This window comes from Myotis daubentonii, chromosome 13, assembly GCF_963259705.1.
Source record: "Myotis daubentonii chromosome 13, mMyoDau2.1, whole genome shotgun sequence".
Taxonomy (NCBI): Eukaryota; Metazoa; Chordata; class Mammalia; order Chiroptera; family Vespertilionidae; genus Myotis; species Myotis daubentonii.
The window spans coordinates 62904067-62930190 of record NC_081852.1 but is presented as its reverse complement, the minus strand read 5'-3'; the positions used below and the strand labels follow the sequence as shown (position 1 = coordinate 62930190).

Below are 26124 nucleotides of genomic sequence, written 5' to 3'. Positions count from 1 at the left end.
GCACGCCTCTCAGTGGGGATCCAGCCCACAATCCCGGCATGTGCCCTGACTGGGAACCAAACCCTAACCTCCTGGTTCATGGGATGATGCTCAACCACGGAGCCATGCCAAACCGGCTCACTACTTACCGTTTCAATGACCTAAGGCAAGTTTCTTTCTCTCTGAGCCTCGGTTTCCTCATCTGTGAAATGGTACCTGACATTCCGTGTCATGTCTCTTATAAAATGTCTAGCACCTGCAGACATCCAACCAGAAACCCCCACCCAGACCCTCCTGCCACCACCGGCTCACACATTTAGCCAGGAGCTCCGTGCTGCCGAGGTGACTCAGGACCCAAGGGTGGCAGGGAGCAAGTCCCCCTGACAGAGCAGCCCACCTCGAGGACCCTGTCCACAGAAACACCCAACCGCGGCACAGACGCAAAGAACAGCAGCCACAGCTTTATTCAAGAGTGAAAAGCTGGGCCTGGTCCCAATGTGCCCCATACGCAGTCATAGCACCCCTGTGGGCGCACCCACAGAAAAGGCAATGGCCGCAAGGGGCGGGGGGTCACGAGAGACGCTTTTCAGTGTCTGGTCTTGCAGAGACCACAGAAACGGAACTGCTTAGAGACAGGAAGTTACAGCAAGCAGAGCACATTCTCCCAGAACCCGAGTGCAGGTGGTCAGCACACAGCACGCTGCCCACAAAATGGACACTTTAAATATAAGCTTTATTTTAAATTTAAAGAAAAACTGAAAGAGCATTTTTTACAAATTATACCAACACTGAAAATGTAATTTGGAAATGTTGAATATTAATTCTCAATTTAAAATAATGACACGTCTTGGTGTTGGCTAATGTAAAGTTTATTTAAACCTAGTACTTTATATAAGCTTAACCATTTCATCCTTCCTAAAATTCAGTGATTATGATTCAACTTTACAAGGTTAAAGCAGTCTTCTATGTAAAACCCCATATAACTTTTTGAAATATAATACATTTACACCAGCGAGGAAATGATAAAAACCTGTAAAAACCACACGGGACTTGCCGAAAAGGCTGCCTTACATACAGAGGGAGCATTTCGCCTCAGCACACACACGTGATCAAACAGCCGCCCGCACGTTCTCTTACACAGCCACCTGCGTGATTATAAATGCCGCTCTAGCACGTATGAACTGAAAAGAACATATTTAAAAAGGTCATTGAAGACACAGGGGAGTGGAATGCGCCCGCACTGAGAGCAGCAACACAGGGGCTGTTATGAGGATGTGTCCGAGCTGCCAGCCCAGCTGGCTCCGCCCCCAGGGAAGCAGGCCCCTCAGAAAGACAGGATGGTCTTGTTGATGATCTCCACGGCCTCCTGGACCTCGTCCTCCTTGATGACCAGCGGAGGCGCGAACCTGATGATGTCGCCGTGGGTGGGCTTGGCCAGAAGTCCATTATCTCGAAGGCGCAGGCACACCTTCCAAGCATCGTAATCTAAGGAGAAAGGCCCACAGCGTCTGGTCAGAGGGAAAGGCTTCAGCCCTCGCTGCAGGTGCCTGGGCAAGTGCGGCCGCAAACGGCTCCCGTCCCCTCCAGCAAGACGGCGCGGCTGCACGCTCGGTCCTGCTCTTAAAAGAGCTACCTGTCGGCCAGCGCAGAACTAGGCTTGAGTGGCCGAACCAGACATATGGTTCTTGTTGGTTTTTCATGAAGAAAAAGAAAAAAAATCCTGTGCGGGGACGGCTGTACTAATTACACGAGGAACCAGCACAGAAAGAACGAGGTGAGGTACCGACTGTAACGGGCACAGGATGAGCAAAGCCCCAAACCCAGCGACCACCACGCCCTAAAGGCTTGTGGGCGAGGCTCATCATCCGAGAGCCTGGCATCAACCCCCCTCGCTCAGGCCTGGGACCCAGACCCACCACCTCAGCCTGCGGGTGGGGGCAAGGCTCAGGCTGCCGTTTATAAAGCCCCAGGTGGTTCTGAAAGGCAGGCAAGGCTGAGAGCACCGAAAGCGTTATCACAAGGAACCCAGCCAGGAGCTCCGGGGCCGCAGGCTTTATCAGACAAACAGCAGTCAGGGGCAGCCGGCTGCTTCATCCTCCTCCTCGCTCATGTCCCCCACCGCCCGTCCCTGCAGCCTCTGCGGGGAGGTCACAGCGGACAGGAAAGGACGGCAAGAGGCAACTTAGGGAAAGTGCGCTACGAAGACCTAACAGAAAAGAGCGCCAGTCTCCCAGCACCGCCCCACTAGCCGAGGGCAGAATAACCAGCGTCTTAAAGCACAAAAGCAGGTCAGGTGACGTCAATGTGCCTTCGCACGGGAAAGACCTGTGTTTCTACGACGTTACATGAATCAGGTGACCCTCAGCCTAAAAGATCCGGGCACCAGGCAGCCAGGCAGCCGTCTCAGAGGAACCCAGACGCCAGATAAAATGCCGTGTTGGCTCTTCCTGTGAAGACAGAGCCTTCCGCCCGGCCGCGTGCTCAGCGGCTAGAGCGTCGGCCCTCGCACCGAAGGGTCCTGGGTCTGACCTGGTCAAGGGCACGTCCCTGGGTTGCAGCCGGGAGACGTCTCTCCCAGATGTCTCTCCCTCCCTTTCCCGCCTCCTCCCACCTCCCTCCCACTCTAATACCCTCGGGTGAGGATTCTCGAAAACTAAAAGGGAAGAGCGCCCGCCCGCGCCAGTGCCGCCCTGCACGCCCCACCTTTGGTTTCCCGGATGACGATGGCGTTGAGCAGCCCCTTCCCGCGCACGGCGGTCACGATGTCCGAGGGCAGCTTCATGAGCTCGTTCCGCAGGAGGGCGCCCATGCGGTCGGCGTTCTCCGCGAGGTTCTCCTCTTCCAGAACCTGCGGGGAGATCCCCCCAGTGGCGTCAGCCGCTCCGCGGAGGCTGACATTCCCCAGCCCAGCCCAGCCGAACCCTAACTGAACATGTGCGGCAGACAGGACCCGGCCTTCGTCACACTTCCATCACCGACCTGATATTATGCCAAAACACGGGTTAAAATGTGTTGAATACAACTAACGTAGTTTCTTATTAGTTGAATAAACCAATGGACTAAACATAGTTTAGTTTTTTAACTGCAATAGAGTTTCATTTTTTTTCTCTAAAAAGTCCACCTTAGGGATTATATAATTTTACGTAATAAATCTGAGTGTTCCAATACACACTTAAAAGCGCGAGGAGCACGAAGCCAGAGGCCTGATGGGCTCCGGGAGGGCCCCCCAGTGCCCACAGGACACCGCCCGGGCACTGCGGGCGGCGATGCCCAGAGGCCGACTCTGAGCCTGGCCCCGAAAGCTCCCCGCTCCCGGGCTGTGACACGCGTCGTCGTCCTACATTTCTCGTGACACCAACGGCTCACGGTCACCGCGACCCGACCCAAGGGCTGGGCGTGCGGCTGCGTCAGGCTTTACCTCGAGGGCGGCGATGGCCACGCGGCTGCCCAGGGGGTTGCCCCCGTACGTGGAGCCGTGCTCCCCGGGCTTGATGGTCAGCATGATCTCATCGTCACACAGCACCGCCGACACCTGGGAGAGAGAATCAGGGCTGCCCAACCGCTCCCCACGCACACTCGGGGGCCTGCACGCCGGGAACAGGCATTCCCGAGCCCACAGGGAAGCGGACGTGAGCTTCAGCAACAGGACTGCCCGTCAGCCACCTTCACTGCGGGACAAGCCCGCACGCCCTCGGCGCCACCCAGCACCTGGCACATGTCACCCTGCACCTGGCACACGTCACCCTGCACCTGGCACACATCACCCTGCACCTGGCACACGTCCACAGCACAAAACAGCAGCATTGGAACCAAGACGCCAGCTGCTTCTGCAGTGACTGAGTGAGAGTCTTTCCACTCTGGAGGGTGGGGGGGGGGGGCGCTCTCTCACCGCTTAGGAAGCAGCGCTCCCACCACCCTGCGCGCCTTAGCGCCCTCCCACCCAGAGACTGCGGGCTGAGGGACAGACACCCAGGAGCAGGCCCGTCTCCTCTCTACATGACGCGGTCGTGGCGTTCAACAACCGGTAACGCTGTTTCTGACCGTGAGGAGCACGGGGCCAGGGTCGCTTCTGCAGCACCATGTCCATCCAAAGCCGACGCCGGAGCCAAGCCCAGGCCGCCGGTTCTGCAGTTAAATTAACTGGGGGCCGCCCATGGAGCTGACCGGATTCTAGGGGACCGACGGCTCCACGTGAACCCGACCACAGAGAGACAGCACCGTCGTCACCATCGGCTGCTGTCACGGCATCCGTGAGCCGAGGGAGCAGAGGGGTTCGCGCACTTACGGGGTACAGGCCACCGGAAAGGGCCTTGCCCAGGAGGACGAGGTCAGGCCTGACGTTTTCATGGTCGACCGCCAGCCATCGACCAGTCCTGGCCAGTCCCGTCTGGATCTCATCGGCAATAAACAGCACCTATCGGAAAACCACACACCAACGTTAACCATCAATTTCATTTCCCTTTTCCCCACACAGATGAGCTCTGTGAAAATGCTGTCATCAGCCATGCAATGTCAACAGTGTGCTATGAGCCCTGGCCAGTGTGGCTCAGTGGGCTGGGCACTGTCCTGTGTGCGGGAAGGTTGCCGGTTCCATTCCCAGTCAGGACACAAGCCCAGAGGCCGGTCTGCTCGGTCCTAACGCCAGGTAAGGCCTTTGGGGGGGGGGTTTCTGAATAGAACTAATCTCTAGAAACAATGAATTCACTTGTTTATTCGACCAGCATTTATTAAACATCGACTTCCTATTAAATATTTACTAGTTTGGGGGGAGAGGCGGAGAGAACGTGAATGCTGGCACAGAGAACAAAGGTTGGGAGGAATCGGGGGCAAGTGCTGGAAGGGGGAGGGTGGAGGGGGGGGGACTGGAGGCTGCAGCTCCGCTGCCCAGGGTCCGCCGGTTTCCACAGCCAGTACCAGTGGCTCATGCAGGCGGCTCAGAGCTCTGAAGCTCCAGAAAGGACGTCTCCCACTAGCGGGAAAGTCAGGCAATTTCTGCACGTATCCCCCGTCAGCTGAACCCTGCGATGCAGGCAGGTGAGGTGAGAAAGGGGGAGGTGGGAAAGGGGGTGAGGCAGGGGCGCCCACCTGGTGCCTGGTGCAGAGCTCGCGCACACCCATCAGGTAGCCTGGGTCGGGGACAATGACGCCCGCCTCGCCCTGAATGGGTTCGACCATGAACGCAGCAACGTTTGGATCCTGAAGAGCACGCTGCAAACAACATGTAAGCACGCATTAGCCACTTCCTTTCCTCCCATTGCAACATCGGAAATCACACAGTGCACACACACACTTTCCTGTAGAGAGTGAGTACACCAGGGGTCCTCAAACTTTTTAAACAGGGGGCCAGGTCACTGTCCCTCAGACCGCTGGAGGGCCGGACTATAGTTTAAAAAAAAACTATGAACAAATTCCTATGCACACTGCACATATCTTATTTTGAAGTAAAAAAACAAAACAGGAACAAATACAATATTTGTATTTGCATGTGGCCTGCAGGCCGTAGTTTGAGGACCCCTGAAGTATACAAATTACGTTTTCGCACTAAATTATATTCTGACTTCAAACTATAACGTTTTTGATATTCAATTACCAAAAACTCAAATACTTCAGCTTTAAACTATTCTATCCTACATTTTCTAATATGTTGTAAAATGTAACTAAAATTAGAGAAAATGGCCTTTTTAAAAGCCATTTTCAGTGCATCTTTTCATTTCACAAGTCCTCCACTCGTCATTTTAAAATGCTGGCTGGAAACTGGGTGGTTTTACCTAGTAACTAAGCGGATACTCTCCAGGCTGCGCTCACACAGGACACACCTAAAGCGGGTGCTGGCTGTCGGTTAGACCCGGACCTCGGGGTCCCCACATTGGACACTACGGACCATCGCAGAGAGTCCGAGTCCTGGCCTGGCGTAATGAGACGGGTTTCCTTAGTCACGTGTCCATGTGTCACTCACACACTCCCCGAGTCTAAGCCCATTTACTGTGCGCGACAGCACGGACGCTGGCCGGTACCTCGAGAGCAGGCAGGTCGTTGTAGGGAATGATCTCGAACCCCGGCATGAAGGGGCCAAAGCCGTCGTAGCTGCTGGGGTCCGTGGAGCTGGAGATGGCACACATAGTCCTGCCCCAAAAGTTTCCAGCTGGAGGAGAAACAGTGATTACATCAATCACCCAATTTAAAGAGCAGCCCCCCAAAAATGCCTTAGGAAGTTGGAGTTTTGAAAACCAAGGCTTTGCTTTGAGAGCTTCCACGTGTTACAAAACCTGGTATGGAACCCATGGCTCACGGGACACCAGGGTCCCTGGGAATGCCATGCGGGCACTTCTCTGACTCCCAGTGCAATGCAGCCCACAGGCCTCCTCTCCTCAACTACCCCACCCCACAGAGGCCTTCGGCGACTTCCCAGCCCTCGCGCGTCTGTGGGAACGGTGTGTGAGAACAGCCTCCACGAGGTTCCGTTTCCTCTCGGCGTCCAGGCCGCAGGCTGGCTGTTCTGCAGGATGGACGGCACACGCCCCAGGCGGTGCACTGTCACCGTGCCTTCCTGGTAGAACCTGTGCCCGGCAACAGCCACCTGCCCTGCACAGGACATCCCGCCCTCACGCAGCTCATGGGGAAGGGAAAGGGGCCACCTGCGTGGCTGCTCTGGGGGTTTAGAGAGACAGCATGGAGACTGTGACTCACGCCGGCCCCGGGGGGCTCACGCTCTAGCGGCGAGAAACACCGCAACACACAATGCGGGCGTGAGCTCCTGCCACTGGGGAAATGCAAGGGAGGAAGAAAACAACGCAGAGTGAGAGAGAGCCTTGGAGGGTCTCCCACTTTGTTTAAATGGTGATGTGTCACTTTATATTTTTTATTGATTTCAAAGAGGAAGAGAGAGGGAGAGAGAGAGAACCATCAATGAGGAGAGAGAATCATTGATTGGCTGCCTCCTGCAGCCCCCTACAGGGGATCGAGCCCGCAGATGAGAAATCAATCATAAGTCACTCACCCGAGGGAGAGAGGAGTAGAAAGTTATTTAGGAAAGAAAAATCGCTTATGTGAACAAATATTTGGAAATAAACCCAAGAAAAGAACATTTTTATGAAACAGTCAACAAACACTGTATCCTGTCCTGTATGAACAAGCACATCACAGCCTCTCACCAGTGAGTCCAATGGCAAACAGCAGTGTGTGTGCGAAGCGCAGAACGCGGAGGGCACGCACCTGCGAACACGATCTTGGCCTTGTACTTGGGGATGCCCTTCACGGTGTAGCCCCACCGCCGCGCGAGCTTGCAAGCGGTCTCTCCGGCCTCCACTCCTACGGGAGAAAGCTTCCCGTTAGTAAATGCTTTAGACCAGCGAGCGGTTCTCAACCTGTGGGTCGCGACCCCTTTGGCGGTTGAACAACCTTTTCACAGGGGTTGCCTAAGACCATCCTGCAGATCAGATATTTACATGACGATTCATCACAATAGCAACATGACAGTTACGAAGTAACAACGAAAATAACTGTATGGTTGGGTCACAGCATGAGGAGCTGTATTTAAAGGGCCAGACGGCTGAGAACCGCTGCCCTAGATGACCAGAACACACGACTGTCCTCTTGGCTCACAGCATACGAGCCCTCACCTGTGTTCATGGGGAGAACCTTGTGGTAGTTGAAGAGCTTTGTGATGTACTCCTCGTACTCGCCCAGCACGTTGTTGTAGAAGGCGCGCGAGGTCAGCGTCAGCTTCTCCGCCTGGCTCTTCAGGGCGTCCACGATCTTGGGGTGGCAGTGCCCTTGGTTGACGGCGCTGTACGCGCTCAGGAAATCAAAGTACTTCCTGCCTTCCACATCCCACAGGTAGATGCCTAAGGTGACAGGGACGTCACTTTAGAGAGATCACAAAGCGCAGAATATAAAACACAGAAGATTTTAGAAAACCACACAGAGGCGGGAAATTAAAACTGCCAGCGCTGTGGCTAAGGCATGTTTAGTTCAAGTGTAAGAGACGCTGCTTTATAAAAAAATCCTATTTTATCTGTCCAGCTTCAAGTTGACATTGAACAAGAACAGCGTAACATAAAGACGATTCATAAACTCAACGCTTTACTCCTACAAAACGGGAGCTTGCAGCTTAAAGTGAGAATTTCAAGGCGGAAGATAACATAAACAGTCTTGATTAGCTGACTGTACCAACAGGATGGGGAAAGTATTTCCAAATCATTTCTCTTACGAGGAGCTAGTACCCAGCACGCTTATAACTCAACAAAAAGACATACAACCCAATGAAAACATGGGCAGGGAACCTGGACATTTCTCCAGAGTCAACGACAGACACACACGCAAGTGACCAAGAGCTCATGACAGGTGCTCAACTTCGAAATCGCTAGAGAAGCGGGACCAAACCACAGCAGCGGCCCGGCCGGCGGGCTCAGGGGTTGAGCATCAGCCCATGAACCAGGAGGTCGCTGGTTCGATTCCCAGTCACGGCACCTGCTGGGGTTGCGGGCTCAATCCCCAGTAGGGAGCGTGCAGGAGGCAGCCAGTCGATGATTCTCTCATCACTGATGTTTCTATCTCTCTCCCTCTCCCTCTAACAATCAATAAAAACGTATTTTTTAAGCAAGCACAACAGGAGTATTTCACACCAGTGAGATGGTTGTAATTTTGTAAAACGGGGAGCCAGTGTTGGCAAGGACGGAGAGACCAGAAGTCCCAGGTACCTGCGGGGAGGGCAGCGGTGACAGAAAGCCTGGCAGCAGAAAATTCTCCCCGGCTGTGGCAACTTTCCTCCCAGTAAGTGTGAACTCATGCCCAGCGACGAGGGAAAGGGACAGCGGCAGCCGTCCCAGGGCTTTACTGAGTACCCTCCCTTCTGCTGGCAGCGCAGCCCACAAAGGCGACCGAGTTCATCTTGTGTCCCACAGCACCTAGCCCAGCGAGCTGAGACGCCCGATGAACCTTTAACCTCATCTGCAATCGACAAGGTAAAGGGCTCTGGGAAGATGCACACTGAGAAAATGTAAGAGCAATTTCTACACAAGGTTTCACAGCGAAAAAGGAGCGATTCTGGATGAATTCGAAACGTGCCTTTCCCTCTCTCCAGGGCGACCGGTAAGGGGTGGTAGTTGTGAGCGCCATACTTGGATTCCCGTTCAAAAACGTAATCAGAGGATAGAGGGCCTTGGACCGTCTTCTTAGTCGCCACGGATGTAGCAGAAGCCACTGACGTGTGGGCGCCCCGACAAAGCCCCGCCACCGTCTGCAGACGAGCTAGCTTGGAAAGCATTGTGTCCGTGGAGCAGGAATCCCACCGACCTGCCGAAGGAAGAGAAGGCACGAGATAAGAGTCTCCCCGAGTCGGGTGTGCTGACTCACCAAGTGTTACTGAGCATCTGCCAGTCTACCGAGAAACCAAGAAGTGAGCGAGCCCTGGCCGTGGCTCAATGGTTAGAGCGCTGGCCTGCGCACCAAAGGCTCGAGGTTGGGATTCCCAGTCAAGGGCACATACCTGGGTGGCAGGTTCCATCCCCGGCCGGTCAAGGAGTGTGCGGGGGGCAACTGATCCATGTGTCTCTCTCACATCGATGTTTCTCTCTCTCCCCCCTCCCCACCCCCCACCCCCCACCCCACCATACTCCCTCCCTTCTACTCTCTCTAAAACTCAGTGGCGGGAAGCCTGAAGGTAAACAAGGGAGCAGGATATAAATATTGAGTCACACCTGACAAGCGCCAGGGGTGGGATGGACACACTGTGCTACGGGCTGGAGTGCGAAGAGTGAGAGAAACAACGCGGGCCGGTACTGCTCAATCACGCCCTCTGAGCCGCCTGGCAGTCCTGTGATAAACACGCACCCGCTTTAAGTCGTCGGTGCTGAGAGGACATCAGGGACAAGAAACCACTCTGCAGGGTCAGCCACGTGGAAGCACCAGCAGACGAAAGGGTTGGTGCCGGCCTCGCAGGCTGAGCAGCCTTTCAGAGGCGCTTATGTGGGGGCACGACCGTCCAGCCCTCAGTGAGCGGCCAAATTAGCAAAACTTGCGCGTGGACCCTGACTCACTCCCCTCTCACCGGGCACACCCCGTAACCCAGCGAGGTCAGGAATCAGCCGCCACACTCACCAGCTACCCTTTCTTCCCGCGGTTCAGACAGAAATGCAGATTGTTAACCCTGGATCCAGGGACGGTCTGCTGGGCCCAATAATCCCTGAAATAAAAAGCAGAATTGTAAGCGTGACTGAGGAGAAGATCCCCCCTTATATTAGCCTGCTCCGCCGGTGGCTCAGGTGGCTGAGCACGTCCCATGCACCCACAGGTCACCAGATCCTTTCCCACTCAGGGCACGGAAACCAGCTGTGGGCGGCATCCCCAGTAGGGGGCGTGCAGGAAGCAGCTGGATCAAAGTTTCCCTCTCACCATCGTTCTCTCTCTCTCTAAAATCAATAAAAATATATTTTTTTAAAAAACATTGTAACAGAATTGAGATGGACTTAAAATAGCATCAATAATCTCCTCTTCCAGGAAGCCCTGTAGAGAGCCTGCGGCCTTCCCTGTCCTCATGGGTAGAAGGAGGCTGAAGCCTCAGGTCATGGCTGAGGATTAAATGAGATAACGACCAAGTGCCAAACCCAGCACAACTTCCACAATGTAAGTATCAACAGTGCCTTGGCTTCTATTTTTAAACTAGAGATTTTTTTTTTTTAAATAAGAGTAAGATGTTTCTACTGATTAAAAAATTAGAAACACAATTACCAGCAATTCCATTCTTTGGAGATAACCACTAGTTTTATCTACGCAGAAATACTACCCAGATGAGTTTTTTCACCCTCCTCCACAGAACTCACCACCTAAACCCTCCTGGAGACTCCCAGGTCGCCTTGCACAAACTTCTGTCACAGGCCCTGCCCGCTGCCCCCTCGACAGAATCCTACGAGGCTCCTTAAAAGGACAATAACCTTGCCGAACATTCTCTCTGCAGCCCCAGCAGCAGCCTGGTTTGGGCATTCCGTGAGCATTGTCTGTCAAATGGTGTATCAACAACAAAAACAGTGACACAAAATATAACTGTCAGTCCCAGTACACACAGACCTAGGGCTCCCGAGGGGTGCGGGCAGCAGCAGGAAGCGAGATCGGCCCTGAAGAGACTAGGCCAGCGGTCGGCAAACTCATTACCAACAGAGCCACATATCAACAGGACGACGATGGAAATTTCTTTTGAGAGCCAAATTTTTTAAACTTAAACTATATACGTAGGTACATTGTTATTAACTTAATTAGGGCACTCCTAAGGCTTAGGAAGAGCCACACTCAAGGGGCCAAAGAGCCGCATGTGGCTCGTGAGCCGCAGTTTGCCGACCACGGGACTAAGCCATCCCTGAGCACGCTGGGGCAGCTCTAAGGGGAGGCTAGCATCCTACTCTTTCCATCAAGAGTTCACTTAAAAAAAAAAAAAAGACAAAAAAATAAAATTTAAAGAGTTCACTTCAGCCCTGGCAGGTGTGGCTCAGTTGGCTGGGTGTCATCCTATGCACTGAGAGGTCACCAGTTCGGTCCGGGCAGGGCACGCGCTGGAGCTGCCGGCTGGATCCCTGGGAGCGTGCAGGAGGCAGCTGATCCATGCCTTTCTCCGTCTCCCTCTCCCCCTTTCCCTTCCTCTCTCTAAAAAAATATTTTTATTAATATATATATATATTTCTTTTTTAAATTCACTCCATTAGCTTTAAGGACCTTCATGTGTATACATGTGAACATGCCAGGCTATTGTCCTGCATTTAACCACACTCAGGTCCTGAAGAAGAGAGAAAAAATTGCTCTTGACAGCAAAAATGTTAACATCGAATGTTTTCAGCAATCCACATAATTAACAAAACCTTCTTCAAGCTACTAAATTACTCTCTCCTGTCTAATCCATCCTATTCACATTAGGACATACCTAAAATAGAACTTCCATTAAAGGCAGCATTTTGAAGTTAATGTAGCATACACTAGGAAGTATTTTTTAAAATTCACTCAGGAAAAAAACAGTGTAAATTCAAAAAAAAAAAAAACCCTTAAAATATCCCACTTGAATAAATTTGGTTGACTCTACTTGTCAAATATTTACTTTTCTTGAGGTGACCATTCACAACAAACACAGTCCTTCTCCAGCTCTGCCAGTGGGAGTGCTGGGTTTTTACATAATCTGGCGGCCGTTCAACTCAAGTGCGTCACTGGCCAGCAGCCGAAGCAGAAACTATTGGAAAAGACTGGCTCAGGCAGACACTCCCTCCACACACCCCCAACCCAGCCCTTCATCACCGCCCCGAGTGGATGGGATCCAGCCAGCCTGTGTGGCTCAGTGGTGGAGTGTGGGCCCAGGAACCTCGAGGTCACAGGTTCAATGCCCAGGCACAGGCCCGGGTTGCTCACTGGATCCCCAGTAGGGGGCGTGCAGGAGGCAGCTGATCCATGATGTTTCTCATGGACGTTTCTATCTCTGCCTACCGCTCTAAAAAAAAATCAATAAAAAAAATATATGTATTTTTTTTTAATGTATGAGATTCAGCCCATCCTCACGAACTCAGTCAAGGGTTTGTGCACACAAGTAGCTGTAAAAAAGGCAAAGTATGGGGGAAATACAAATAAGCCAGCCTCTTTGAGGGGGAAATGCCTTATTAAGAATTTTTATTTAAAGATCACTGGGTTTTGGAGGGTAGAGGATGCCTATCATTCATCTCAAACATCATGAAAAACGGTAAACCCCAAACAAGAAACTTTTTTTATTGAAGTCTTGTTTTTCACCAAAAACACTTGGATCTTGTTCATGGTCAGGCACTGGCTTCTCGGCAGGGCCTGGGGGTTCGGTGAAGGAAGTCTTTCATTCCCTTCTAACGGTCACTCCCAGCGGATAAGATAAGGAGCCCGCCCCCCCCCCCCCCCCCCGCGCCTGCAGAGCCTGGAGGGGAGGAGGGTCTCAAACTAAAGCCACTTCGCCCCAAAGTCACTCCTTCTTAACCCCCTAACTTACCACACTTACCCAACAGGTAAACAGAACCCCACGATGGTCGGCGATGCCGGAGGAAGGCGGGGAGGGCAGGTCGCCCGGCGCGGCGGGGAAGGGCCAGGGAAGGCGGCCTCAGTGGAACCCTGTGGGCACCGGCCCACCCAGCCCACCTGCAGGCGCCTCCACTCCCGCTGGGTCTGATCCCCACAAAGGTGGAGGGAGGGCGAGGGCGCCCGCAACGAAAGCCACGGCGACCAGCACTTCCCCGCCGCGTCCAGACGCATTCCCAGGCCGACCTCCGGAGCCCAGGGTGCCCGCGGCGCCCCAACGCCTCCTTTCCGGGAACCCGGGCGCGCAGACACGTCGGGGCTCGGTGCCGCCGGCTCCGCCCGCCCTGGAAGGCGAAGGTGCCACATCCACAGCCTCCCCGCCTCCGGCCTTCCCCTCGCCCGCGGCCGCCAGGCCCGTGACGCCGCGCCGGGTGCAGAGGCGGAGCCTGCCGCCCGCGGAGGCCCAGCGCGCCCTCCGCTCCCCAGGACCTGGCCTGGGGCCGCCCGCGCCCCTCGGCCTCGCCCGCCGCCGCGGGGACCCAGACCCGCCGCCCCCGGCCCCCCGCCCGCGCGGATACCTGGCGGCGCCTCCGGCTCCGGAACCAGCGGCTACGTCTCGGCGGCAACGCTCGGCGTGGCGCGTCACGGACTTTAAGGTGCAACGTCCGCCCCGCCCCCGGGACGCCCTCGCTTCCCATTGGCTGACGTGGAGGGCTGAGCACCAATCGCCGTGGGCCCCGTAGCCCCGCCCGCCCCGCGAGCGCGCGCCGCGGACCCGGCCTGGAAGCGCGGGTTGGAGCCGCACTAGCGTCTCCCGGGCTCCCGCGCCCCGCACCCCGCACCCCGCGCCCGCTGGCGGTGCCTCTCCCTCGGCCCCGGCCCTGCGGACCCCGCGACTGTGCGCCCGGTCCCTGGCCTCGCCGGGCCTCACGGCGCCAACGTCAGCCCCACCCAGACGCGGCTGCGGCCCCCTCGCCCTGGACCCCCGTGGCTGTGGCTCTGCACCCACTCCCAGCAGCCACCGCGGCGGCCGGAGAACCCCGCCGCCCCATCGCTGCGTAGGTGACCTAAAGGGTTGCAATGCTCCGTCGGTTCATCTGCGGCGCCCTCCACACCTGTTACAAAACTCGGAGCTCAATCTCATGCGAAACTAGGAAGGGACTGGACATCATGTTGTCTCTCTCTGCGGGATGTTGGGTAACAGACGGGAGAGGGCCAGCCACCTACGCAGGTTGTCCCAAAGGGGAGGGTCCGCCCTGCCCTGTGTGCGGCCGCGTGTCTCCAGGCGCAGCCGCAGGCAGGAACAGAGACCCAACTGGGCACCGCGGTCCACTAGGCCCACGTGATCAGGGACAGAGGACCCAACTGGGCACCGCGGTCCATTAGGCCCACGTGATCAGTCCAGCTCCCAGCGGGAACAGGTAGCAGCTCCCAATTGTAACCTTGAGGTCTGCTTGTTCATCATTCGCTGGGGACAGGTCAACCAGGGAGTGACATGAGCTGGGCCAGTGCACCTGGGGGGCCTTTGTCAGTCCCAGGCCTAAAGGGAGAGGTTTCCAGAACCCACACCTGCCTGGGCAACAGCCACGGGTGACCCCCCGGGATCAAGATTCCAACCCCTCCTCTCCAGCCAGGGTGGTCCCAGGCTGAGCTGCCCGGAAGCCTGAGCGGCCCGGTGTCAGCCCTGGAAGGCAGTCCTTGCGGGTGAGCCTGCGGGGACACAGACAGGGCGGGGAAGGGCAGGGAGAAGATGGGGCAGGAGGGCACATGGCAGACATTGGACATACACAAGCCGCTGAGCAGGGAGGAAAGTCACAGCTGCAGGGCAGGGGCCGGAAAACGGTGCAGGCACAGAGGCAGGGCCCAGGTTTGCAGCTGCCCAGAGCAAGACCCCAAAAGGGATTGTCCTCCTGGGCCCCACCTGCCCTAGACGAAGGTCACTTACTCCCGCTGTTGGGGACACTGGAACTCCCTGAGAGCAGGCCTGTGCCTTTTTCTTTTCTTTTCCTTTCTTTTTTTCCCTCTCCCTCCACTACCCTAAACAGTGTGATTAATTACTGGAAGTTAGCTGGTTCTGCCCCAGGGGACAGAGAGAAATCATCTCCCCACGTTTCTGCTCTTCCAACCTGGGCAGGTGTGTGAGCCAAGCCCAGCTCTTAGAATGATTACAAGGCCAGGGGCCCAGGCTATGAGTTCACGCCAGGGGCCGGCCAGCCAACGTGTGAGTGGCACAGGCTGGGACGCTCGGGGACGCACAGATAAGGGACTCTTTCACAAAAGTGCCTCCGTAGGCAAGAAACTGCTGAGAATGTCTGGGTTTTATCTCTTCTTTCTTATCGGAAAAATGCAATAGGTACAGAGAGCATGGTAATATTTTATAGCTTCTCTCCTAACCGTTCGTTTTCAGCCTAACTCGGCCTTGGAGACGTGGACTTAAAAGCAGCTTGTTTTCAGCCAAGAAGCAGAATGAACGGCTCCATTGGCGGGTGCTTTACTTGTGCAGCCTGGACACGGGGAAGGACAGAGCGTACATGGCAACGGTTTCGAGCCCCTAAAACGATTCACAGCTCCCAATATCCAACCACCCGGGAGCCATGCAGCTGAAAGAGAGAGACTGACCCCGCGGCACACATCCCACCTAAATCAGCTTCCTCAGTCCCGTCAGCACATGACCCCTGAGTGCCCAGTGCCCGAAGCTGCAACGGTTTCACACCAGGCGAGAGCGTACGGGCCCCTAGCAAGGAGGGGACGTCGGGAAACGCACCTGCAACGGGTGTGCACGCAAACCTGCACCTCTGACCTGGGAAGAAGCAGCCGCTACATTTAAAAGGAAAGAATTCTTTTTTTTTAAAAAATGTTTTCATTGATTTCTTTTAGAGAGAGAGGTGGCCAGTTCTTAGCATGGGGCCTGAGCTCTACAACAGAGCTGCGTCCAGAGGGGCGCCTCTGAGAGGGCCTCGGACGGAGCCGCTGTGTGCCCAGAAGGCTGAGTAGGGAGAGAACAGGAAATACCAGCAGAGGGATGGCGGCCAGCCTGACCTGTGAGGCTCACACAGCTAGGGGTGAAGTCTATTGAAGTCAACTCAATAGCAAGTGATTACAAAGGGACTTGGCTGTGGAGCTGAAAAGTCAGCTAGTTCTTGATATGGAACCACAATAACTATGTTATTTTGAACAGGTGACTTACAGATTCGAGTGCATAATCGATTTTAAAGCTGAAAAGCTTTAACGACCTAACCTCACACTTTTTACGATAGGGAAATCCAAGGTCCCAGGCGAAGGGCCCCAGCCAGTCTTACGAAATAGGACATAGGGTGGCCGAGAAGCCAGGTGGTCTACCCATCATGCTCCCTGCTTGGGATATTTAATCAGCAGAAAGAACGTCAACTAGGAACAAAAAAATGGGTGGAAGTAAACATTTTTTGACACAAAGTTAAGTAGTGAGTCAATAGCAACATTTACTTGGAAAACATTTACATTGCTCATTGACTTCAAAATAAAATAAGAGAAACCTCAAATACTAGTTGAATATTCACACCCTTATCTATCCAGGTACTTGGAAGCCCAGTGTATTTCGCAAGGATGTTTTATTGATTGCCTGAAGGCTAACCCGGAGTTGGATAACGTTGGTTACTTTTCTTTGGCGAACTTGAATTCTGACTCTTTTTTTGTTGAACTATCGTAAAAAATAATAATTAATGTAAAATAATTAAAAGTTTTCTCCTAAAATTGTTGACTTAAATAAGTAGGGCTTTAAGGTGTTTTTTAACTTCAAAATTAAATGCTATTAAATAGAGAGAATATGGCATCACACATCATTTCACCTTTGTTGAAGACATGAAAGGTTTAGTTTGCTCAGAATGTTGCCACGAGTAGCTCAGCATTTCGGACCGTCGAGACACAGACAGCAAACAGTGCCAGCCCCGGGGTTCAGTCACGGCGCTCTGCATGCGTGGCTGTGACACCCTCAACAGAGGTATCCGGGCTTTCTCTTTCCTTTTGACACAGATTCTCTCCCAGAAGGATCTGAGTAATAACCATTAATTCAATCCTTAAATTCGGGCTGAGAAATTACACGCTTCCCTGCCACCTCAGGTGTGATGTGTTGCATTGATTAAACTAACTGACTTGTTTCTGAGTCCGAATCCGTTTCAATCTAGAGCAGTGGTTCTCAACCTTGGCTGCACATTAGAATCACCTGGGAATCTTCTTAAAATCCTGATTTCTGGGCCTCATCCTCCGGAAATTCTGTTTCTATGTGACGGGGTGAGGCGGAGAAGACAGAAGATGTCTTCTCTGACATTTTCTCCCCCCAGCAACTTCTCGTTGTTTTGTAAACAGTTAGTGCAGCGGTTTCATTTTCTAATCAAGGCAGATTAAAAAGCCCACCCGAGAAGACTTCCTCCAGCCCACGCCTCCCAGCCACGCCCACGTGGACAGCCCTGTGTGTTGGCTTCCTGCGTGTCCGTGCAAACAGAAGCCAGCACCAACGCGCCGGTCTCCTCCCGCTCGCTACCCCGCACCTGCAGGTCCTGCGGGCTCTGCACCTGCCGCTGCCGCGCCCGGCGCTCTCCCAGGCCCTCTGCCTTCTGTTTACAGCCGCCTTAACAGCCCCGTGTTGCAGACAGCTGGGCTGGTTCCAGTCTTGCTGAGCAGTGTCTCCACAGATAACCTTGTCTGCGACCCTTCACGAAGGCATAGCTGTAGGTTAAAGTCCTAGCAGTGCCATTGCTGGGTCAGAAGACTGGCCTACATGTTCCATGTCAGGCCGTCTCAGGCAGGGCTGCAGGAGAGGGAAGCTGGTCGGTCAGTGTGCGGAGCGGGGCCTGGGCTGGTCTCTGCCCGGAGCCCGTGCGGAGGGAGACAGAGGGTTAGACATGAGGAAGCCCAGAGCCGCCGGCCACGGCGGGGCATCGGGGCATCGCTGTCCCCTGAGGAGTTGATTCCTATTGATTCCCTCCATCTGCGGGCGGGAAAGCAAACACATGCCTCCACGGCAACGCAGAGCTGGGAGCCACCCATGTGGCATTTCCTTCCACATCATTTCCAACTCAGTCAAGTTTTGTGGATGAAGAAGGGGCCACACACGAAGCCTGACAAGCTCAGGGGAGGCCTGTGCGGCGGCCTTACAAACTCAGAGCTGACGTCCCCACCGAGGCCGGGCTGAAATGGAGCCTTAACTAAAAGCGCGTCATGGCAGGTGGTCCTGTCCGAGGCCGGCACCTTCCTTGCCAGAGGTCAACCTTGACCAGAACTGAGCCACCTGTTGTCTTTTTGCACCTGAGCTAACAAACCTTTGGAAGGTCGGAGCAGTCTCCTTTCCCAGACTCCTCAGGGCACAACCGCCCCCCAGAGCAGCGACCACGGAGCCCCTCACTGTCATCTGGTCTCCGGAATACCATCTCCTTGTGCTGCAAATGTTAGCTCTCCTGCACCCACCAATGTGAAGGAAGCACGTGTCTATCATTTTACTCGTTAGCCAATCCCAGAGGTTTCCCGCTTGCTTCCTCCCGCCTCCCTAGTCTACCACCAGTGGATTTCATGGAGCCCCCTGATGCCTCCTTTGATTCTAAGGTACAACTGCCCTTCTCTGGAGCAGTTTCTCAGTCTTTTGAGAATCTGCTTCCCTGCAATTGTTGTCTCCCTCCTTCTCAAATCAATACAAATTTTAACAGAAATAAATAAATCAACAAATAAACTCCCATCACCCAAAACAGTGTTGGCACAGAATAGGGACTCACTTTGGGCAGGGGGCGAGGGGAGCGGGAGGCGCTATAGAATCTCCTTTATTTCCAGGGTGGAATTATTTACAGGGAATTACAAAAGGCCCAAACAGCTCTCAGATCGTTTTTAAAGATTTTAATCAAATATTTCACATGATTGGCAGCCCCATGTACACTTTCAATCACTCTGGAGTTACCAGGCCCACGGCTCCGGCTCTGGTCTATTCTTAGCTGCGTGACCCTGGGCGCGTCCCGGCCTCACTGAGTCTGTCTCTTAGGTAATGTCCCTAGGACTCAGTTTACCTACCAGTAAAGGAGGGGTAACCTGAGGGCAGAAGATCTGGCGAAACACTTAAGGAAGACAGAGACAGAAGTGGCCAGTGGGCATATGGAGAAGCAGCAATGTCATCACCATCAGGAAGTGGACAGTGAAACCACAATGCGGGACTGCCGGTGCCTTCCAGTCAGCGGGAGGAACAGGTCGCCAATCTCTGTGCTGGCCGCTTGCTCTCCTGGTCCCCACAGCAGGCTCTGGGTTTCCTCCCTCTTGGGGGGTGGGGCGGGGGGAGGGAGGCGGGCTGCTTTCTGCTTCTCTTTCCCGAAGTCTGTGTCTTCCCACTTCTTAGACTGTTAGATGCTTCCTTTCAACTGGCCTTAAGGTGGAATTATGTGTGTGTGTGTGTGTGTGTGTGTGTGTGTGTGTCTTTAAAATTATTGATTGATTAGCCCTGGCCAGTTTGGCTCAGTGGATAGAGCATTGGCCTGCTGACCAAAGGGTCCCAGGTTTGATTCCAGTCGAGGGCAGGTACCTTGGTTGCAGGCTCCTCCCCAGCCCAAACCCTGGTCAGGGCTCTTGCAGAAGGCAACCAATCAATGTTTCTCTTACATCGATGTTTCTCTCTGTCTTTCTCTCTCTCTCTTCCACTCTCCCTAAAAATCAATGGAAAAATAATCTTGAGTGAGGATTAACCAAGAAAAAAAATGATGCATTGATTAGAGCAGGGGTCCTCAAACTTTTTAAACAGGGGGCCAGTTCACTGTCCCTCAGACCGTTGGAGGGCCGGACTATAGTTTAAAAAAAAAACTATGAACAAATTCCTATGCACACTGCGCATATCTTATTTTGAAGTAAAAAAACAAGATGGGAACAAATACAATATTTGTATTTGCATGTGGCCTGCGGGCCGTAGTTTGAGGACCCCTGGATTAGACTGAGGAAGAGAGACAGAGAGAGAGAAATTGATTTGTCCCACTTATTCATGAATTCATCGATTCTTGTATGTGCCCTGCAGGGATGGATCCTGCAAGCTTAGCACATTGGAACAACACTCTAACCAACCGAGCGACGGATCAGGCTCCTTACGGACTCTGAGGAACCTGTAGAGTAGGTCTAGGAGTGCAGAATGCCCTGGAAATCTGGAAAGCAGGTGTTGATTTAATTCGCAGCCACTAATAACAATTCTGTAAAGCCGCTTCGCTTGTGCTAGGAAACGACCCTACGTGTGTGCTTGCATATACTGCCTGGGAGTGTAGCTGCTGTGTGTGTGTCTAGCCATGGTCTGAAACGGATGGCGTGAGGAAGCCGTTCGGGTCGAAGTCCCCTCTGTTTGTGAATGCCACCCTGAGGGGGAGGGGTACAGAGAGACAACGTCTGATCATCACAGTCAGTCAACGCTTTGCTCATGGACAGCAAGAAGCAGTCCCGGGGAACCCTTACAAAGGCATTTGTTAGACACACACATCATAGGCCGAGTCTAAGGCCCGCAGCGCAAGCACGGTCACACCTGGGGCATTGCTCTGCTAGAAAGTGTAGATGCTGGGAAAGCCCGAATGACAGCACCCACGTTCGCCCACAAGCAGCGAGCCTCCCCGGCCGCCCGGCCCTCTCTCTACCCGGAGTCTGTGGTCCTGGCCCCTGAGAGCGACGACAACGCCCCACAGCTTAGGGAAACGCAGCTCCTTGTTCCGGTCTGGCCTCTGTCCCCTGGGCTGCCTGGACCACGGAACGTGACTTTTGAGGAACCGGTGAATAGTTCTGAAGGAGTGCTGAGCGTGTGAAAATGAGTAAGATAATAGCCGCCCTACTACAGTACCTGCATTTTTTTTTTTTTTATCTCATCCGCCCTACTGTCTTTTAGAAGGTACCATGCACTGTTGGGGACACTTTTCTTCCTTAGAATCGAAGGGGAAGAGTCTAAGCAGTGAATCTTACATAATTAAATAATAGATGATTTCACATCTCGTAGGATCACATAAACATGAAATCTTCACTTAATCTTCGAGAAAGGACGGGTATTTTCTATCGTTCCTGATCATAATACAACTTGATATTTCAAGATGACAATAGTGCCAGGCCAGCGTGGCTCAGGGGTTGAGCATCGACCTATGAACCAGGAGGTCACTGTTTAATTACTGGTCAGGGCATATGCCCGGGTTACAGCCTCAATCCCCAGTAGGGGGTGAGCAGAAGGCAGCCCATCAATGATTCTCTCTCATCATTGATGTGTGTGTCTCTCTCCCTCTCCCTTCCTCTCTGAAATTAAAAAAAAAAGATGGCAATAGTTCATATTACCAACAGTGTGCTTTTACTTTATAGTAAAAGGTGGTATTCCTGTCGATGTCAGTGGGCCTCCATCAAACAAAGGTGAGAATGAAACATACATGACGTCGTTGCTGGGGGGCGTCTGGGTTTCTGAGCTATGGGCTGGCTACAGACCACACCACACAGAAAACCAGAGGCAGAGAATTCCAAACGACGCTGGCGAGCCAACGTCTCTGTCTCGGAGGAATGAGCCGTGTGGGCAGGTGACAGCAGCAGCAGCTGGGGTGGCGGCCCTGGTTAAGCGCCTGCAGTGGATCCCTTAGGGATATGCGTGCGTTCCCAGGAGCTCCACGCACCCGGGAAGCGTTTCATTGACGCCCTGGACACCCTTGTGCATGTTCACCAGCCTCCATGGAGAGTCTGTTTGGAACAAGAATTGTGCTCAATTCCGGATCCTAAAGGAAGGTCTAAACACGGTGGGTTTTACGCTTTGAAAAAAGCGTCCGTTTCCCAGCGCGGTGCGCGCGTAGGGACGCAGCTCCCCCAGCTTTGGAGGGTCCCGGGGAGAAGCCCCCAGGTTTGGGCCAGCGCCCCAGTGTGAACAGGGGAGCAGTCAGCTACGAAACGGGGAGCGCCTTACCCTGCGGGTGAACTAACATCCGTGAGGACGCCGTCCCGGGTCCCGGTGTCCGCAGCATCTAGGGTCGCGGCTCCCTCGCGCCCGCATCCCCGGCGCCCAGCACCCAGACCCCCCAGAGGAACCCTGGGACGGAGGAGGCCTGACGGAACAGGAGAGCCGGGTCCACACACGGGACATCTGAGGACGCTGCTAACCCCGCGGACTCCGTGGATTCCGGGGGTCAGCGCCGCCCACCCGCGCGGCTGGGAGCGGCCTCTCCCCGCGCCCTGGCGGCGCCTCCAGCCACAGGCGGAGAAGGGCGCGCAGACACCCGCGCACCGGGAGGGGCGCCCCTGCGCCTCGGTGCCCCGCGGCGGAGCGGGGGCCTCTCGGCGACGCCACTCACTCGAGAGACCCGTGAAGCGGCGGCCCGCGGGGCTGCGAGCTCACAGATGAGGGGCGTAGAAAGGGGTCAGGTAGGGGGGCCCGAGGAAGGGCGCAAAGGGGCCCCCGGCGGCGGCGACGGCCGTCAGCGGGAAGGAGGCGGCGGCGGGGAAGAGCACGTTGGCCGCGGAGTAGGAGGGAAAAGTCTGGAAGGGCGGCGCGCCTGGGCCTGGGGGACCCGGGCTGCCCCCCGAGCCGCCGCTGCTCCCCGCTGCCGCCCCGGGAGCCCCGGCCTGGGCCGCGCCGCCCCCCGCCTGCGCCGCGCCGTCGGCGCCGGGGTTCTGCTTCTTCCACTTGGTCCTGCGGTTCTGGAACCAGATTTTGACCTGCGTCTCCGTGAGGCTGAGCGACAGCGCCAGGTTCAGGCGCTCGCACACCGACAGGTAGCGCGTGGCGCGGAACTTGCTCTCCAGGGCCACCAGCTGCTCGTAGGTGAAGGCGGTGCGCGCGCGCCTCGGCCGGGCGCAGCTGGGCTCCGTGCGTCGGCGCCGCGGCCGCGGGGAGCCCGGGGAGCCCGGGGAGCCCGCCTGGCCGCCCGCGCCGCCCTCCCCGGCCGCCAACGCCGCGGTCCGCGCCTCCGGGGAGCTCGGCGGGCCCGCCTGCAGGCGCGCTGCCCGGTCCCGCCGCCGCCCGCCGGCATCCTCGGGGTCCTCCTCCTCCTCCTCCGCGTCCTCCGAACACTCCAGGGGCGACGCCGCCTCCGCGCCCGGGTCCTCAGCATCTAGGGGAGCAGGGGGCGGTTACCGAAGCCCGGAGCCGCGTCCGGCCGGCCGGTCCGGACCCCCAGACCTCCTTGGGGTCCCCAACCCATCCCAGCTCATCTTAGCCGGCCCTCCTCGGAGTCGCAGTTTAGGGGTGCAGTACCCCTTGCCTTTCACTCTGTGACGCAGTAAGCGTCCACGACGGGTATCTTGAAGGAATGACACCCCGCATTAAGAAAAAATGACCTTATTGGACAACCTGGGGGCGGGGGGGTCACTGCACATTAAGACGTTGGGACGCCCAGAGCGTTTGGGCCGCGTCCCCGTCCTTCGGAGCTGTTTCGGCCTGGAACTCCTGGCAATTAAAACAGCCGCCCTTAGGCCCCTCCTTCCGGAGAAAGCCCTTCCCATCGCCTCTCTCCGCAGCTAATAGAGTTTCAGATTTGTGCGGGGTGGATCGATAGATGTCATCTATTAAAGGTAAGTTTTAATCGAGCAATATTAGGATCAGACAGGGGAAGGGGGTTGGAAGCCGGTACCTGCAAGCTGTAGGCAGGAGATACGCGGAGGCCAGTAATAGAATATCGATCATGGGGGGGCGGGCGGGGAGCGCACCCCTCGGAGGGGCGATCCTGACAATTACCAGGCTGACCGCCCGGCCCCAGCGCGGCCACCAGAGGCGCCCTGAGCCCCAGACAATCAGCGCCCAACTTGGGGAGGGGGACCGGGAGGATGCGCGCATCCAGCTCCCCCCACCCCACCCCCAGCCTGCGCCTCTGACCCATGGCGTCTCTCCAGGGAGCCTCGCGCCCACTCCCCAACCCCCACCCACCCACCCAGAGGGTCCTGGGGCCCTTTGTCCTTCCTTCCAGACACACACGTCCTGGACCCTCATCAGGTGTCCGTCCTGGACCCTCATCAGGTGTCCACCAGGTTAGGCGCAAGCCCAAGGGGTTTGGAGCCCTGGCCAGTGTGGCTCAGTGGACAGAGCGTCAGCCGGCGGACTAAAGGGTCTCGGGTTTGATTCCAGTCAAGGGCAGGTACCTCGGTTGCAGGCTCCATAGCCGGCCCTGACGTGCGGGAGGCAACCAATCATGTGTTTGTGTCTCTCTCCTTCCCTTCCACTCTCTCTTAAATAAGGGGGGGGGGGGAGAAAAGACTAAAAGCCCCCCATCATCCCACCGCCCACTGTGAGCGTGGGGTGGGGGGCAGCGGGGTCTGCAGGCTCTCTGGGTGGTTGGCAGTGGGCACCAGGTGGTAAACCTGGCCGCCATCCTCACTAGGACCTCGAGGCCTGGTGAACCTCAGCTCCCCATCCATAAAATGGGGCGATGCTCACGACGCTGCCTCGCAGGTTCTGACGTTTTTCTGACTTTTATCCCAGCCGCTAGCAGGTCCTGGCACGCGGCGGGAGCGGTAAACGCCGGATAAAGGAATGAGTCCGGGCCAGGTGGGCCCTGCGTGTTCGTTTCCACCGCGAGCAAATCAGAGCTGGGTGAGCGGGGATGGGGCTCCGGGGGCCAGTCCCTCCCCTGGAGGCTTCCTGCCTCCTTCAGCTCCAGGGCGGGCTCCCCTCGCCGCGCGCCTTCCCCTTGCGGAGCCGCCTCTCGGGGCCATTCCCGCGTCCCCGGCCGCCCCTCCTCCCCACCCCACGCACACACACCTCTCCATCGCGTCACTGAGCCGGGGCCTCCCCGAGCCCGGGGCCTCCTCGCATCCTTACCAGGGGTCTCGCGCGGGCCGGCCTGGTCCCCGGAGCCCGCATCCTCCCCCGCTCCGGCCTCCGCCAAACTTTTCTTGGCTTCCCGGGGAGCAGGGCGCAGGGCCGGGAGCGCCGCGCCAGTGAATTTCTGCGGGTCCAGGATGTCCAGGACGGAGAAGGAGAGCTTAGGGGCGGAGGGAGCCGCCTTGGCCCCGCCGTCCTGCCAGGCCAGCATGCCCGCCAGCCGCGCTCCGGCTCGTCTTCTTCGGTGGCTCGTCCGCGGTCTCCAGCCGATGGGAGGGTCGGGGCGGCCGAGGGAAGCTGGGGAGGGGGCGGGAAGGCGTGGCGGGAAGAGCCGCGGGGGGCTGCGCGCGGATTGGCACTTGCGCGGCCGGGGCCCCCACCACCTGCAGGGCGCGCGCCCAGCAGCCTGGACCGCCCGCGCCTCCCGGGCGCTAGCCTCTGCCAGGGCGCCTCGGTGCGCGCGCCCGCTCCGCGCGCCTCCGCCCAACCGCAGGGACTACCGGAGGGAGAGAGAGAGCGAGGGAGGGAGGGCGGGCGGGAGGGCTGGGGCTTTCATCCCCGGCCCCAACAGACACACAGGGACAGCTTGCGCCCTTTCCCCAAGCACCCGCCTTGGCACGGGGGATGCGGTTCCAGGACTGATTACTTCAAGGCAACGCTCAGCTCGTCTGCTGCCTCGCGAGCGAAGCTCAGTGATGGCCCGAGACCTGGTCGCCTCGGATTTGGGCCCTCGTGTCCTCCCAGTTCTCAAAGCCGTGGGGTTTGCGCGATCTCACTGGATCCTCAGGATTCTCAGAGCATCCCTGGGAGGTGGGCGTGGCCTGGCTAGACTGTGATCCCCATTTTAAAGATGAGAAAATTGAGGCTCAAAGATGAGAAGTGAGTTGCCCAGGGACACTGCTGGCTGGTGACAGAGTCTGGACTCAAGCCCAGTCTTCTTCTCCTGGACAGTCCCTTTTCAGTCCCTCCTGCTGTCCCGGGCCAGCTTTCCCTTCCACCTCAGGGCAGGGGTTTGGAGAGATAGCCCAGTCCCCCAAAGGTCGCCGTGGCTTTGGAGACTTTGGCAGGTCTCAGGTTCAAAGCCAGGTGAGCCCTGTGGGCCAGGTGAGCCTGGTGAGCCAGGTGAGGGTGGCCACCTGGCTGGCTGAGACCCCAGGCACAACCCTGGTGCCCTGCAGGTCTCCCAGCCCCAGATTTGGTCACTTCCAACAGAAACTGGGCCTCTGGGGAGCAGGGTTACTGACCTCCACCACTTCCAGCCCCAAGAAGATAAAGGCTGAAAGATGTTTGTCTGGTCTGAGTTTGAGGTCAGGGGGCAGAGACCATTGAAACGCCCACTGGCCCCACTGAGTCCTGTGGGATAGTGGACATCAGTCCTGGGG

General features: G+C 56.1%; 2 protein-coding genes and 1 long non-coding RNA gene across 3 annotated transcripts; 1 reads left to right on the top strand and 2 right to left on the bottom strand.

Annotated features, from left to right (window-relative positions):
• Positions 1–693: 693 nt before the first annotated feature.
• OAT (ornithine aminotransferase) lies at positions 694–13678 on the bottom strand. Its single transcript, XM_059661777.1, has 11 exons — positions 13566–13678; positions 10078–10162; positions 9046–9273; positions 7599–7823; positions 7192–7287; positions 5994–6121; positions 5065–5187; positions 4265–4393; positions 3398–3511; positions 2683–2827; positions 694–1464 (listed from the first exon to the last, which is right to left on the bottom strand). Exons 3-11 carry the CDS (start codon positions 9242–9244, stop codon positions 1304–1306), a joined length of 1320 nt encoding a protein of 439 aa, XP_059517760.1. The 5' UTR covers positions 9245–9273; positions 10078–10162; positions 13566–13678; the 3' UTR covers positions 694–1303.
• Positions 13679–14657: 979 nt separating this feature from the next.
• LOC132214466 (uncharacterized) lies at positions 14658–15832 on the top strand. Its single transcript, XR_009448294.1, has 2 exons — positions 14658–14691; positions 15395–15832. It is a non-coding gene; the product is annotated as an uncharacterized LOC132214466 (long non-coding RNA).
• Positions 15833–22206: 6374 nt separating this feature from the next.
• Positions 22207–24953, bottom strand: NKX1-2 (NK1 homeobox 2). Its single transcript, XM_059661942.1, has 2 exons — positions 24740–24953; positions 22207–23036 (listed from the first exon to the last, which is right to left on the bottom strand). Exons 1-2 carry the CDS (start codon positions 24951–24953, stop codon positions 22318–22320), a joined length of 933 nt encoding a protein of 310 aa, XP_059517925.1. The 3' UTR covers positions 22207–22317.
• Between the last annotated feature and the right edge of the window lie 1171 nt (positions 24954–26124).